This window comes from Epinephelus fuscoguttatus, linkage group LG13, assembly GCF_011397635.1.
Source record: "Epinephelus fuscoguttatus linkage group LG13, E.fuscoguttatus.final_Chr_v1".
NCBI classification, from domain to species: domain Eukaryota; kingdom Metazoa; phylum Chordata; class Actinopteri; order Perciformes; family Serranidae; genus Epinephelus; species Epinephelus fuscoguttatus.
Window position 1 is genome coordinate 24,655,183 of NC_064764.1, and position 16,639 is coordinate 24,671,821.

The window sequence follows — 16,639 nt, forward strand, 5'->3', positions numbered from 1 at the left end:
AAAGATGGGATGTACTTTAGCCTTATGTACATCTGTCATCTTTCCCCTCTGCAAATACACACCTGTGTTTGTTACTCCTGCAGAGAACTATGCAGGTTTTGCACTACAATATCTCACAGATACTGTGTAAAACACTGGGCAAAAAGTCACAATGGCATTCATACTTTGGCTAAATTTACCATTTAGATTGCCATACAATTTTACAAATGACTGGTGTTGCGACTACTTGTTATTTGAAAGTTGAGTTAAAAGTTAAGCATCGGTAATTCACGAGGAAGCCCTTGACATTCATAGAAAATACAGGTATACTATCAGGCAACAAAATAATATAAGACTCATATATTTTTTAACCTAAAAAAAGACACTATAACTAATCAGCTACATAAAATGGATTAATTTGTATGCATTTAGAAAAAAAAGGAAACAGGCAAACACTGCCTACTACTGATGTCAGCATACACGACTGTACATCACGTGTGTCACCGCAGAAACAGTTGTCTTCATGCAACAAAGAAACTTATCCCTGTAACTCCACTAACAGAAATAAAAGATTACATGAGTAATTATGTCAGCATAATGACAATTGCACATCAAAATAGGTGCAATATTAGAAAATTAAGAAAAAAATTAAGTGGTTTTATCTTAAAAAATAGAAAATAAAACACTAAAAATCCTGACTTGCAACAAGTTTACATTTTTTTTCACACCTTAAGTTCTGTAGGTTTTTCCATAGTACCAATGCACATGGGACACAGTTACACTAGTCTTATAAGATTTATCAAAATCAAGTAAATTTTGATCATATATTACAATATATGATGAGATATCACAATAGATAATGAGCTAAAAAGCATTTATGAGGGATCAGAGAGCTCTCTGTGTTGGCAAGCCTTGACCTTTTTTTCTTTCATTTGCTTAAATGAATACACATGGACCAAACTTTTAAGATACTGAATACATTGAATATCCGTCTGTCTAGTTATTGGCAGCAGTTCACATTTAGCAAGCAAGTTATTCTTACGTCATTTTCAATAAAACTGAAATCTGATTATACTGTGAGCTCTTGGTGTGTGTGCTTGGTTTACCCTAATAGATACTGTGAGTGTCTGAGGCATCTTTTTATGATTATAATGGGATTTCCAAACCGTCATTTATGAAGGGAGAAGTGTTGTTTGTTCCAGTTAAATGTTCCATAGGCTGTAATGCACACCTGAGGTAGTGTTAATGTAGGCCATAAATGTTCTGAGTGACCTTTAAGTAGCTGTACGATGAAAATTATAATCTAGAACCAATTTATAACCCTTAGATAATCACTAAGATTGAAGGGACCATTAACCCCAAATTCTTACCTGTAGTGCTGTTTATCAGTCTACGTTGTTTTGGTGTGAGTTGCCAAATGTTCCAGATGTCCGCCTCCCCTCGAACATAATGGAACTACATGGCATTCAGCTTGTGGTGCCAAAAGCGCCAAAAAAATAGATTTGAAAACTCAACAGCAATGTCTCCTTTCAGAAATCATGACCTGGTTACTCAAGATAATCCACAGACCTTGTTGTGAGCAGTTTAAAGTAGGAACTATTTTCTTTCCACCAGACCACACCTAGCAACTGTATCACTGCGCAGGAGGAAGGGCACATCTACTGCTAGCTCACCTAGCACCACTGAGCTAGCTAATGTTACAGCTCAGCTGGGGAGGAAGCCATTAATGTTTACATCTCACGCTGTCACAAGCATGAGTCTCTCATCCATGAGTAGATGCACACTTCCTTCTGCACAGTGATACTGTTGTTGGGTGAAGTTTAGTAAAAAAAAATAAAAAAAAATAGTTCCTACATGAAACATGAAACATGAAACTACATGCTCACAACACGGGAAGCCGAGGAGGTTACTACTAATGTTTACACCCCATGCTGTCTCAAACACAAGCCTCTTGTTCATGAGTAGATCCATGCTTCCTTCTCCGCAGTGATACAGTTGGCGGGTGTAGTTCAATAGAAAGAAAATAGTTCCTACATGAAACTGCTCACAACAAGATCTGTCGATTATCTTGAGTCACCAGGTCATGACTTCTGGAAAGAGACATTGCTGCTGGGTTTTTTAAATGTATTTTTTTGGTCCTCTGAGCATCACAAGCTGAGTGCCATCTAGTTCCATTATATTTGAGAGAAGGCGGAAATCTCTACGGCCGATATCTCCAACATTCTGCAACTCACACCAAAACAATGTCGACTGCTAGATTTTTCTACACATAAAAGGAAAAATATGTAGTTTTGATTTTGGGGTGAACTGTCCCTTTAAGATGCAGTTACATACCACCACTTTCACAAAACAACCAGGTCCACATTATATATTTTTCATCTTTTCCTTACTGTGAAGTTATAGCAAAACATTTCGTGACATGCCACAGTCTTGTGTCAACACAATATAATCTGACTGTTCTTCTGACATGCTATCTAGAAGTGACACTCTGAAAGTAAGGCCTTTCATGTTGTGTATAATTAATCTGCAGAGAACGAACAAATAAAATGTTAAAATTAACTTGTTGAAAACTGGCCACCACAGCTCAAAAGAAAGACAGAGCAAGACTGTAAAACAAACATGTCATCGTTATGCGTTGTGTAAGAATAGTGCAATGTCTCAAGCTTCGCCAGCGACAAGAACTGGCTATAAAAAAGGGCGAGAGAAAATCAAACACTACATGAATGTCAAAGTTCAGAACTGCTTTTTTTTCCTCCTTCGGAAAAATAGAAAATCAAAAGAAAAAAAAAACAGCATAAATGAGATTTTAAATAGCAGTTCCAAAACCACTTGTTGGTGAGTTAGTGCAGAAAGCAACACTGATGCATTAGTTTGTTAGGAGCCTGGTTAGTACTGCACAGTGTCACGGCAGTTGGCAGGTTATTTTAGCTGAGCGTTGTCTTGGTCCAAAGGGGCCACAGTGGCTGGCCACAGTGTCTGTGTGTGTTTACGTGTGTGTGTATATATGTGTGTGTATTGTGAGTGTGTAATATCCTTATGTGTAGGAATTGAGGCATTCCTTTGAGCGTGAGGTGATGTCCTGCAGCTCCCGCTCTTCCTTCATTTTGATGTCTTGGTAGGCATGCATTTGACTGGCATCCTTAAGGTAGGCCCAGTTTGCTGAGAGAATCATGAGGAAGTGGATCTGGAAGAGAAGGGTGAGGTGGATGGCCGGTGAGCATGTCAAAGGTGCAAAGCAAGCTACAGGAGTCAGAGCTACAGTATGTACATCACGGACATACACAAACATAAAGTTAAGCTTTTTTTAAAAAAAAAAAAAAGACTTAATGAACAGGGGTGACAAAAGACATCACTGAAAAAGACTTATTGTAACATAACTGTTACAATTACAACTAATACTGGAGTTATGCTACGATCTTGCTACGCACAGTACTACAGAAATGACACTCTAAAAGGCGTGAGAATGAGTAGAGAAGAGAAAGAGAGCCACAGGTTGTGCATGCGAGTTTTTATGCGGCTGTAAAAGCTTGAGGTTAGTGCAAAGCGTGAGATTTTTGTGAATCTGACCCTGATCCGTATGCAGATCGCTATCACGCTGCCGTCAAAGAAATAGACCAAGTAGGGATCCTTTTGTAAACAAAGATTGTTTATTTTATATAGAAAGTAAAAGCTACAGTCTTCAAAAACTTAGGAGAAAATTAAATATATGAAATATGGAGTATAAGTAACTATAAACAGGTCAAAGAATCTGGAAAAATGTAAGCATGCAGGCTCAGTGTTAAGATAAAAACAAATGGCTCTTTAATGGCACTTTGAGAGAGAATAAAAGTAGGAAACAAAACATCAACTTCATAGCTGAGGCTATATCAGCGTCAGCCCTCATAGAAAAAAAAATACATTTACTCTACTCTAAAATTGGAGAATGTCTTTTTTTTTATTTATAAAATACATGAAATTAAAGTGAGGCTTAGGGCCCCATGCAGAAGTAAACCCTTGGTACTGGCCTAACCCTTCATAATGTGCTGTGCTAGGTCTGTGCAGTTACTCTGAGATCTACAATAAACACAACTGGTTGCCATAATACTCGTCAGCAAAATACAGTTGATAAAAAGGTTTTTAGTTTAGTTTAGAATCTAACTTGTGACAAAAAGAGATAATACTGAATATTTTCTGTGGAACACGTCATGGTTTCATGTGTCGGCACCAAAATTTTAAGGCTAAGGAAAGAAATAAAAGGCGATATAAGGCACTTTGCCTGTGTAGCTAGTCTTTTTACAGACGTATCACTAGAATTCATCCTCACCAAAACTGCTAATGTGGCAATCAAAACTGTAAAAGCCTGAGAACACCTTTAATATTTGTCATCAGATGTCCTTATGGACTAATTCAGAGCTGTATACTGTACATCTATGCGAGCATAATGGATGTCGATTGGTCTCATTTACTTACAAAAAATCATTTTTAAAATGGTCTCATTTATGTTCCACAAGTGCCCCAGGAGGAGTGCACAAATTCGCATTTCAGCTCTGACTGCAGTCGACTGATGCTCGTCCTGTTATGCAAGGTGAGGTACTGCAAGCTTAATACTGTATGGTTTGTGTTTTAAAAAAAATCTGAAATACTGCTTCTGTGCAGGCCAAAATCAGCTTCATGCATTACGAATATAAATAACACTGTTGTGGATTTCTAGCTGTGCACATTTCTTAAAAAAAAAAAAAAAAATCTGATGGTGACATATTTCTATAAGTGAGTGCCAAGGAAAGCAGAACAAACCAACCAACTAAACACCACCCCAATCTGAAGACAACTTTCATCAGGTGTCCTCAGACAAGCCAATAATATCCCTGGATACCAAAATGCTAAAGGAAGCATACAGTCAGCTATTTACACTTCATGTGATTACTAATAGAGAGATGTTGACTTTTTTTCTATTCTCAGGATGTTTTTTTTTTTTTTTTAGTTCATTTGTTGTCAGTGGCAACTGTCTCTACTCGGCGCAGCCTTGAATGCTGCACCGTGCTCTTAAAACAGTTTAAAACTTAGTGCAGCAGTCTTCTCGACTCTTAAACTTCAAAACGGCAAAGTTATAAGTGGTAGCCATCATGTAGATCAGCTGGTGGAAGAGAACAGAAAAGGTTGTAAGAGAACATGCCTGTGACCTCCTCGTCACTTGTAGTCTGACAAGTTAGTAAAGTGACCAATCATTTTCCAGCAGTAAAATGTTAAAAAGGCTAAGAAATAATTTAAAGGGTAGTTCAGATTTTTTAAAGTGGGGTTGTATGAGGTACTTATCCATAGTCAGTGTATTACCAACAGTAGGCGTTGGTCGGCACACCTCCAGTTTGGAGTAGCAGGCAGGATTGGCGGTACAGAGGCTAAGTAATGTACCATTGTGAATGGGGCAAACACGTTTTTAGCCATCTAAATAAATAATTATCAGTTCAAGTGTACGCTGTATTTAAAATATTTCCACCACTTTACATTGCCAAGAGAAAGTTCGTTCCAATGGGGAACTTAAGTTGGTCCATCCATCTATGCTCTCTTCAAAGCCACCAGGCTCCTTTAACTAAAACAGTAATTTTGAACGAGAGCTGCTGGTCTACTGCTGTTTAAAAGTTTTAGTTGGGATTCATCACAGCCACACAGTAAGACAAACTTACCAATAGAGGCAGCGGTAGACCAGCAGCTCTCATGTTCTGTGAGGTAAAATTACTATTTTTGTCGAAGGAGTCTGGTGGCTTTGAAGAGCGCATGGGTGAATGTAACAGCTTCAGTCCCCCATCAGAAAAGGCTATCTAACACAAAGTAAAGCAGTGAAAATGTTCTAAATATAGCGTACACTTAAACTGATAACAATTTTTTTAGGTGACTTTGTATGAAATCGCTACTGCCCCCATCCACAGCAGTACATTGCTTAACTTCTGTGGCGGTACTCCTGCCTGCTTCTCCAAACTGGGGGGCGTGCCAACCGCCATCTAATACATTGACAACAGGTACTGTAAGTACCTCACACAACCCCACTTCAAAAAAGCTCTAAATAATCCCTTAAATTTTACAATATCCCTCTTGTAATTTTATGGTTAAAATTCATGATTGTGATTTTTAGGAATTACACTCTTTTGCTAAAAAGCAAGCCCATACTGCACTCTCTTCCATCCATCCTAAAATAAAAAACAGGGCCATGTGCATCTAAGCAGATGGTAAACAGCAAATGGAATCGGAGCTGAGGAAAAGCCTATGTGTAATCTTCCTCGGTGTGGTTACACAAACCATATGGGAATGAGAAGAGGAGCATTTGACACATGATCTGCTGATACAAACCGTGCAAAGATGGACTAAAGGGAGAGGATGGAGAGACCGGAGGGAAGCTTACCAGAGCGATCACGGTGGCTCCTGCGCCGGCGCACGCTACGATGTACAGGTGATAAGACAGGTAGAACTGGAAGAAGACAACAGTGATTATTCTTCGGTTAAAAAGTGATGCCATGCTCCTCTGCTTTCCTACGCTGATGTGTGTGTGGCATGTGTAGAATATGTGTGGATAGCAAACAACGTCTTACCTCACTGGTGTTGCAGATTTGACCTAGCGTATTTCCACAGGCCTTGCCTGGTGTGGCGTTCCATGGGATAATTCCTGTAGCCATGAAATTCAAAGGTTATACTCAAATGCATTGTACCATGTGAATCATAATCAACCCTGAGTTGATGTCCGCTTTGTACAAATCATAACATAATTCTTTTTGTTGCTAAAATGTTGAATAAACTAAGATTTAAAGGGCTACTCCACCAATCTTACACAAGAAGATCATTGAACTCATGAAGGGTACTGCTAAGACTGAAAAGACAATTTTACTGTATAATGTCTTTTGTGGTTCTGAAGGAGCTTTGTCATGACTGAGAGAGTAATTATCTCAGATTGCGATTGAGACTTCAAGCCTATATTAAAAATTTGCAAACTGGCTGTGTGGACAATCCTGGGCATATTAGTCTGGGAGGATCTCATTAAAGATGCAGTCGAATTATTTTATGAGAAGTGTAGGACCCCTGGTTTGAGATCCTGACCTATAGAGACGAAAAATAAAGATTTGTTGGCCCCTGCTGCTTTGATTTGAAGCATCTCTTAATTTCTATCTGTCCCTTAAAAGTCTGCAAACCTTTATCAAAGTGCAATCAAGATGTTGGAGTACTTTTAGGGTGTCGGTGGCTTAGTGGTAGAGCAGGTGCCCCATGTACAAGGCTGTTGCCGCAGCTGCCTGGGTTTGACTCCAGCCTGGGGCCCTTTGCTGCATGTCACTCCCTCTCTCTCTCCCCCCTTCACACTTGTCTGTCTTATCAATTAAAGGCTAAAAATGCCCCCAAAATATATTTAGGGAAAAAAAGGATGTTGGAGTACTTTTTAAGGAATGCACAGGTGTGATTTGTTAAAATATTTTAAAGATTTTACTACTAACTTTGTTTTTCTCTTCAAATCCTCTAAAAAGGATTGAAATAAAAAAGAAGAGGGGGCAGGTAACTCCTTGATTGAACTGGTCACAATCACAAGACATAAACTCATGGTGAGGCATCATTTCATAACTACGGTCCATGTCTGAGGGACAACCTGCCTGAAGACCTAAGGGCCGCAGATTGTTGATGGTTTTAAAAGCAAACTCAACACCTACCTTTTTGGCCTGGCTTTTTAAAAAAATTTATTTATTGTGTAATTATTTATTTATTTTTATTAATCTATTTTTCTAGCTGCCATAATCTTCTATTTGTTACTTATTTGTTCATTTTAACTTATTTATTTACTTATTTAAAATTGTTTTTTACTATTTTGAGTTTTTAAACAGGGATTTTTTAAAATTGTTTTTATTGTGTGAAGCACGTTGTGTTGCGTTCTATTTGTGTGAAAAGTGCTATACAAATAAAGATTGATTGATGTGCATCAGGTGAGGGCTCGCAAGCTGACATTGGGGGTTGCAAGCTAAAAAATTTAGGATCCCCTAATTTAGAGTATTGTATTGGTTCTAAGCCACCTGAGTGTATGCACTCATAAAACAAGACATATTCTTGGACAATGCGCTGCTCTCTCACCGTACTGACGAACATCCACACAGATGGAGTCATTGGTGAGGTTGGCCATGGGAGACTTCATGGCGGCACAGGTAGACCACATGTTGTAGAAAAGGAAGACTGGCACAGCGGAGAAGCCGAACACGCCGAGCCAGGCCACACCAAGAATGTACGTGAGGAACACAAACTAATGACACAGAGATGGCACAATCAGATAACCATGAAACTAAACCAGCTGGAAAATGATAACAAATTATCATCATCATCTTTGTGTGTACTTTATATTTCAATCGCATGGCATGAATCTTTTTTTAAGCACATTGTGTTTAAAAATCAGGCTGGACACAGCAGTGTGGTTGTATTAACATACCATTCCACTGATGCAGCGTCCACAGATGGTGGTCTTGAACTCGCTGTGCAGCTCCTTGACTGCACTGGTCGTGTAGAAGCCCTCAGCCAGCAGAATGATCCCGTACAGGAAGAAAAACGAAGCAATGCCGTAGATGACATACTGCATCAGCTGTATTCTGTTAAAGAGCAAAGTCACACATAAGCGCAGTTGTGCCTGTAAGGCTGCGATAGAGAGTACGCGCAAATCCAGGACTAACATGCTTTCATCCTCCAAATGTAGCACCTGGAGAGACTCACTAACCATGTGAGGTCAAGTAATAGCATGCCGCATCACTGTCTGGTGGAAAATAGCTGCTCACGATCAATTATAATTTTTTTGCATGCGATCTTTAAAACATGAGAAACCTGTGCTGGATGATTAATCATTCACAGATGGTTACGATTGAGCTCAAGCTTCCCTAAGACATGAAGAGAGACGCTAAGTCCAAATGTGGAGATAACAGGTGATGCATGTCTCTGGAAATCATCTGCCAGGAGACAGACTGCCTCTGTTAGACGTCTTAAATTAAACAGCGCACTCCAAATCTAAAGCAACATAAAACATATGTGCAGTCCTGTCTCTTGTCATTCCCCTTTTATTGGCTCGACTAATGGATGCACTGTAACAAAAAACAGCCCATATTAGGTCTGTTCTGCAGGATAAGGTGAATGTGGGAGATGTGATCAGCTAAAAATAGCCTTCATAAAGTCAGCCTCATTAAAAGCGCTATATATTTTACTGTTAGGCCTCTCCGTATTGTGATGGTTATGTGAGAGCACATATTACACTGAGTATATTGTGTAATGGATCCTACTGTGACATTAAAGGGTAATTTTGGTATTTCTCAACCTGGACCATATATTCCCATGTGTTTGTGTCTAAGTGACTAATGGGAACAGCAGTTTTTGAAACTGATCCTGTATCGAGCAAGAGCGCTGCAGCCAGCAAGCTTCAGTCTAACAATTCTGGGCATGTACACACCGTCAATTTTCGTCCACTAAAAGTGCTTGTTTTTGCCACTGACAGGCTCAGACTGTTATTCTAGTGTCCGACAACATTACAGATAGGATCCCTACTGTGATAGACCTTTTCGTTAAAGAGTAAGATCCTTTTTGTTTAACCAGAAACAGCCCTAAAATCAGTGTTACAAACCTCACCAGACTCCATTTAAATAAACAGTAATTTTATCATCATAAAACCACACCTCACTCAAAGTCAGCAGAACAAAATAAAACTCACAAATACTGCCTTGGTTCATTTTTCCACTGTTCCAACAATCACCAGGTCTGGTTCTGTTGAAATAAAGCCTTAATTCATCCAGTTAGATGTGAACATATGCTGGTTCTATACCTGCTTAAATTACATTTTATTTAAATGGAGGCTGGTGGGTTTGGCAATAGCGATTTTGGGGCTGTTTTAGGTTAAACAAAAAGAATCTTACTCTTTAACAAAAAGGTCTATCTCTGTAAGGATCCTTTCCATAATGTTGTCAAACACTTACAATAACAATTTGAGCCTGTCAGTGGCAAAACATTGACTGTTCAATCATGCGTTTATATTGCAGCTACGCCTGCAGCCCTCTCACTCAAAACTGGACCAGATTCAAAAATAGTTGCACCCATTAGTCACTTAGACAGAAAAACATGGGAAACGGGTCCAAGTTTAAAAAAAAAAGTTGCCCTTTAAAGACTCAATGTTTGGTATTAAACACAGGCAGGCATTACAAGCCCCCATGCAGTGCATACAAACAGCATAAGGTCACTTACACCTCAGTCAGCATGGCGTGATCCTCGGTGACCGTGGAGAAGTAGGTTTCCAGGATGGTCACTGTGCCAGTGAGAGCCACATGGCCACATCCACAGAACAGGGCAACGCCAGAGAAGCAGAGGATTGTAGCCACCAGCGACGCATACGGCACCCCGCCTAAACACTTGATGCAGCACTCAAAGCAACCTGTGGGGGAAAAAAACAGACAAATTGGATCAGCGACAAGTGTCATTTGATATCATGGAAACAGTGTTTTTTTCCAAATTGCTTTACTTTAAAAGGCAAAACTGTGTAAACATCAGCCCCCGTTTCCATATAAGCGATCATGTTTTAGTTGCAGGAAAGGAAGTGATCTCAGGGGAATGAAGTATGAGATGAATATTCATATGAGTCATCTATTCATCCATCGAGACTATCCCAAGACACCCTGGACAGATCATCAGTGTATCACAGCGACATTTTGCAACTAATTAAACCAAAAGGCACTTTATCTCTCATCAAAACGCTGGACTGACTTATCACTTAGATATTAAAAGGACAAAGGAACTGACACAGACAGACAAGTCTGTTCAAAATAGATTTTTGTCTGTAGTCACGCTTGATGCGCCGTGCTTCCTTTCGAGACCTCTGCAATGTAAGCACCAGCGGAAACAGTTTGCTATGTGAGGCTGAGGTTTTTACAGTCCACAATGCCTTTAATGTTTCATCTGACAATTCATCACTACACTTAAAGCGCACTAATGGCCATCCAGCAGGTCAGAGTAATGGGTGTCAGCTAAGCTGTAATGGAAATCAATGGCAACTCACAACGAGGGAATGAAGTGACCCAGATGGATCTGCCTCATCCGATGTGTTCCTGTGCCTTGTGAAATGGAGCTAGTCACCACAATGCGCTGTCTGTGGACGCATGAAAACAAACCACAGTGTGATCCCAATCAGATCCACATGTGTCTGACAGGATGTTGTTGAGTCACAGGACATCCAGGTCAGTGGCTGTTTATGTTTTACAGCTCTCCCATATGGCTGATGTCACACGGTAACGGAAGTACTAAAGCTGCTCTGATCAATATCTTTACATTAACAATGGATAAAACCTACTGTGTGTGTGACGAAGGTTACTCATAGTAATGAACTACAAAAGTTGGGTTCATCCAAATTTAACACAAATATTAACAGGCTTTTCAGAAAATCGGCGAAACAAAATGTATGCCCTTTTCCACCCACTACTGTTTGCGAATACTGGGAGTTGGTTCATTGAGATAAGCGGTAAGCAATGCTAATTCTCCAGTCTGGTGCTGCTGCAGAAGAGGGTGCAACAAGATGACGGAATAGTAGTTGCATTTACTTACTATCAATACACCAACCTTTCTACCTTTTTTGGTGTTTCCATCAAGATTTTTATGTGCAAATTGAGATGCATAGAAGGGAAAATCACCAACTCCACTGTTCCCTAGCTCTATGGAGAATTCTAGCCCCTTTAAGCTCAGTGTTTTACTTTTCCAGCCCAAAATCTTGCTGTTTTGGTTCACTCTCTCTCATCAGCAATGCTTTTCAATGCAGTAGGCAGCTGTTTTACGAGAAAAAAAAATCAACCCTTATCGACCCTGATCAACCCTTAGTACACTACCTTGCAATAAGAAGTAGTAACTGACAAAGTTAGCAAGCAGCTAGTGAACCGAGAAGATGGTGGAGACCAAAAAGGAGCTAGACCGAAAGTTAATCTTACAGACTTCCGTACATCAAACACATCTCCAAATGCTGGTTTATGGAGTCCTGCAGAAAATTAGGCTTGTTGTGGCTTTAAAGAAATGTTCAGATGGCATCATCATTACCCAAGCACAGACTATCTAATAGGAACAAGACAGCGTAGTAGAAATGATCAGACAAAAGTTTCCATAAAACCTGTCCCAAGGGCATAGGATTAGTTTCAACTTGGGTGGGGACACATATGAAACAGGGGTTTGGGGGCTCCTTTGCTGGAAAAGGAGTTGAAAACACTGTAACTAACTGCACTCCTTGAAGAAATATCATCATATTTTTGGAAAAAACGAAACAGTGATTCCAGAGAGAAGCAGACAGAGGGGTCTACAGTCTGTGTTTGAAGGATATATCCAGGATGTCAAACTGACTCAGCAGCAACAACAGGTTAAAAAGACAAAGATAGTTAGAAGCTAAAGCCGAACTATAGGCTACAGATCACAGTGTAAAAGTGAACCACCACATCACTGCTGATCATAATCTATCACACTCAAAGTTTTTTCAAATTAAAATTGTTTTTTCTTAGGTAATGGAAAAATAAATTGGGAGCAGCAGAGCTTATCTCAATAAAACATCTCTGTTTTTCTTGAAGAAAACAAACCAAAAAATATTTTCTTCTTGCTTTCCCCTTCCATGAGACAAGAACCCCGAAAGTTCATCTGTGTTTGTGCTGGTTGCCCTAACAAAAGGAAATTAAAGCAGATATACTGCTGCTGGGCCAACACTTTTGCAGTCAGACGCTTCACCCTGACTGTTTGTGTAGTACAGGGAGATAAAAACATTTTTGTCCCATGGTGAGTGAATAGGAGTTGCCATGGCAGCATGTTAACCACAACTCAATGAGTGTGCCCACAGCAGAGTCGCTAACTTCTACCGCAGCCCACATTTCTCTGATGAACGTATCGGGGGAGGGCGAGTGGGCTGCTGGGAGTCAGAGCGCAGAGCTCCACAGGATATTGAGCCCAGCTGCAAAGTAAATACAGACCATTTAAAGGAGGAACTGCTCTTGTAGCGGATGTCACTGTCAGGTAGTTCTGAACTGGTTGCAGAATTACTATTTGCCATAAACCCACTAGCTCTCATGATTCACCCTCCTGAAGAGAAGAGATGTTTCCACATGAAAACTGCGCCTTCAAATAGCTCGTATTTAATGTGCTCACAGTGACAGAGGCAGCAGCAACAGTCACACTGGTTTATTATGAATTCATCTGAGTGTAATCAATTGTGTCATGTCATGGATGGAGATCAGCATGACTACCCATCTCATTAAGTGTCTGTTTGTCTGTTTGTCTGCCTTGAAATGCATCACTATTCCCATTAGAGCAACTGTCAAGAAGTTGATAGCACAGGCTGAATGCCGTGATATCATCATGACAGTCAGTCTGCTTCAATTGCCTGAATGTTATTGGATCTGAAAATGAGAAAAAAGGGAGACGTCTACAGCTGTTACAAACAAAACTGTGTTCCGGGCAGTCTATACCGAACATATGAAATGCTTTAAAATGTCACGTTGACCATGTACCACTCTCCCCTGGAGCCTGTCATGGAGAAGGTCAGACTGACATGTCTGCATCTGCTATGCTTGTCTAACGTGGAGCACTTAGAGAGAGAAAACGTACATCATGTTTGAAAGCCACCAATGCGATCGATAAGCCATTCGTTGATTAGTGTCCATTAAATAGGAGTGGTTTGCTTTGGAAGCATCCATCCATTCAGACTAAGAATATTGTTTAGACATCTCTCTCTCTCTCTCTCTCTCAGTCTCTCTGTGGATAGAGCTTGTGTCACTTACTGGTTGTTATCCTTAATAACACAATAAATCCAAGGTGGTATTTTCACAGCTGGACTGGACATGTTGGCAGGTTAGTATAACTCTGTTCGGGCTGACTGAAAAAACACTGGCATGAGGACAGACCCGCTGACGAGGTTCAACTATTAGCAGCCTCAGGAATACCACTCTGCTCACAAAGGGCCTCTGTGAAAGCTTAAGTCTTGGTATTAGACATCAGGGGGAGACAGAAATGACATCAAAGCCCAACACCACTTTTAAGCTGTACCATGGGAACAGTAGTCTGCACCACAGCAAAATCAGTCTCAATCAGTCAATGGGTCCAAAGTAGAAGTGGGATTTTGAAGTAATCTAAGGGTCTGTGAGATATCACATGCATCCTTATCATTAAATAATCCCACTTCATAGATGATCACGTGTTTAAGAATAAGTTTTGTGGGAAGAATCTGTTTATTAATCGACTCCAGACTGTACAGAATTCAGCTGCCAGGCTTCCAATTTAGAACTGAGAGACATGATCACATCGCTCCAGTTTTGGCCTCCTTACACTGGCTCCCAGTATGTTTTAGAATAGATTTTAAGGTGTTATTGATTACATTTAAGGCTTTCTAAGGTCTCTCTCCCAGTAATATCTCAGACCTCTTCGTGCCGTACACGCCAGGACGTACTTTGAGGTCCTCGGGCAGAGGTCTTTTGTCTGTTCCAGAGGCCTGTCTGAAAACTAAAGGGGCCAAGACTCTGGAACAGTCTGCCCAAGGAAATCAGATTGACTGAGTCAGTGATCTCTTTTAAGTTCCTTCTTAAAACGTACTTTTGTCGGAGCGCCTTTCCTGATTTTACTTGAGTTTTAAGTTAATTTAACCTGTCTTTTATGTCCTCAGTTTTTATACACTAGTGTTTTTATCCATTATCTTAAAAGTTGTTGTTTTCATGTCTTGTCTGTTTTAATTATTGACATGTAAAGCACTTTTTAACTCTTTTTAAAAGCAAGAAGAAGAAAAGAAAGATATATATATAAGCAGAATCTGTAGCCGACGGGACAAGGTTTGATATCGGAAGTGTTCTGGTTTCTTGTTTGTAGTCCCTTTGCAGTCTGTGTAGTATTGACCAATCATGTTTGAACAGCAGGTTAACAGTTCGCGTGGAGAAGTGAAAAGCATTGGCCATAATACAATCTCTCTCACGAGTTAGCTTTATAGTAGTTTTTTCTTAATTTATCTGTATTTATCTGTTCATAGGGATGAGCTGAACTGACCAGCACATGGAAGAGGAAGTCTTGGCCCGGACATCCACTGGCTACACAAGATCAGGCCAAAGTATTGGCCGTTGCCTCCAGTGGCTTTATCATCACTGGTGGGTTTTGAGATTTTTTTTGACGCCATCTTTATTTTTTCATTTTGTCCCCCAAAGAGGTGAGGCTTAACTGTTGGGTTAGATTTTGACATTTTGTAAAAATCCATGTTTTCGCTTTCTGGCTAAGAGTTGAATGAGAAAACCAATACAACTCTCATATTTCATTGACAAAGGTCTACAGCCAGCGGCCGGTTACCATAGCTTGGCACTAAGACTGGAACCACAATGAAACAGCCTCCTTGGCTCTTTCAGTTTTCAACTTTAAATCTGACAGATTTAACCCATTACATCTCTTTTTATACTCAATCAAAAACAAAATGGGAAAATGTCAATTTATGGCTTTTTGTGAAGAACTATTTCTTGGGTTCAGGTCTGCGCTGGTTGCCTGGCAACCTCATGGTGATGGTAACACCATGTTACCAGAGCGCACCTGTGACGTGTGCATCTGTGCATGCACACAGTCAAGTTGCGGCTCGTTTCGTTGGTTATGTGACCACTGTTACTACGGTGGCATGTTTATGTACCTTTTTCCAATATAACTGACCATACGTTCAAATGTTAGACAGACTTTATAAATAGTTCAGTTGTCTTCACATAGCAGGTACTGGCAATTTTTAAGGTGGAATGTCTTCTTGCATGAAAGTCAAAGCCACTCCAGTAGTTTTTGTTGACTTTCTTGCATGACATACACTTAAGTGATAATTAGATCTTCAAGCTCTCAAGAAAACGTACATGCAATTGTGAATATTTCATTTCCTGACTTTAAGAAAAACAGTTGTGGAGCATTATTCTAGTGCACTTCAGCAGCATTACACCCCTGTCGGACAGATAAAAGAGCACTTAGCAGGAAAGGAAATAAGGATATTTCCCAAAGTAAACAATTGTTTAAATTTACTGTTAAAAAAATTACCTTGAAAACAAAGATCTCTTATCAGATGTACTATTCTATTTCCAAGTTAAACATAATTCCTTCCTGTTGCATCTATTCAAATAAAAAAGTCTAGTTCAAAGAGGATGGTTGATTCTGTAATTAGACAGATTGATGGCAACCACAAATTTCATAGAGGATGCTATAACGTGTATTTGAGAGTTATAAGATAGGCAGTCAGTAATTCAGTAAACCTACCACACAGCAAAGTATAGACTGTTTCCTCTGAGTGGACTGTGTGGGATTTCATAGAGTACAGGATATTGCGGGGCAGACTTTAGCTCAAATCACCCTCCTCCGCAGGGGATAACAGTAGGAGCTGGTGACTCTCTCAACAACAAGCTTGTACTAAATGGATCCTGCTGGCTTGTTCGGAGTGGAGCGCACACATAAATGAAAATCATGTCGGGCCTTTTTCCCTCTGATGACTTTCACATGCTCCCAGTCCCTGACTAATACTCCTGGTTAGACCTCCAACCACTTCAAGACTCTCCACTCTCCAGCTCATCGCTACAGCGCATGAATGAGAGGAGGAGAGAGTTTGCAAAATAGAGTGAGAGGGAGAGAAACACAGACAAGTTAGCGACTGTTTGTAATGACAATGTCAGGCCTCACAGCA

The 16,639-nt window shown here is 40.0% G+C and overlaps 1 protein-coding gene across 2 annotated transcripts in view; it reads right to left on the reverse strand.

Moving 5' to 3' along the window:
* Positions 1-238: 238 nt before the first annotated feature.
* Positions 239-16,639, reverse strand: part of gpm6bb (glycoprotein M6Bb) — a 42,969-nt gene continuing 26,568 nt past the window's right edge. Inside the window, exons 2-7 of one of the 2 annotated variants that reach the window (XM_049593875.1) lie at positions 10,192-10,378; positions 8,405-8,561; positions 8,056-8,221; positions 6,540-6,613; positions 6,353-6,418; positions 239-3,163 (exon numbers count right to left, since the gene is read on the reverse strand). In XM_049593875.1, coding sequence (XP_049449832.1) covers positions 3,014-3,163; positions 6,353-6,418; positions 6,540-6,613; positions 8,056-8,221; positions 8,405-8,561; positions 10,192-10,378 — 800 coding nt within the window. In that variant the 3' untranslated portion in view covers positions 239-3,013. Of the gene's footprint in view, positions 3,164-3,607; positions 5,093-6,352; positions 6,419-6,539; positions 6,614-8,055; positions 8,222-8,404; positions 8,562-10,191; positions 10,379-16,639 lie in introns of those variants that run through there. The other variant, XM_049593876.1, reaches the window with a different exon arrangement.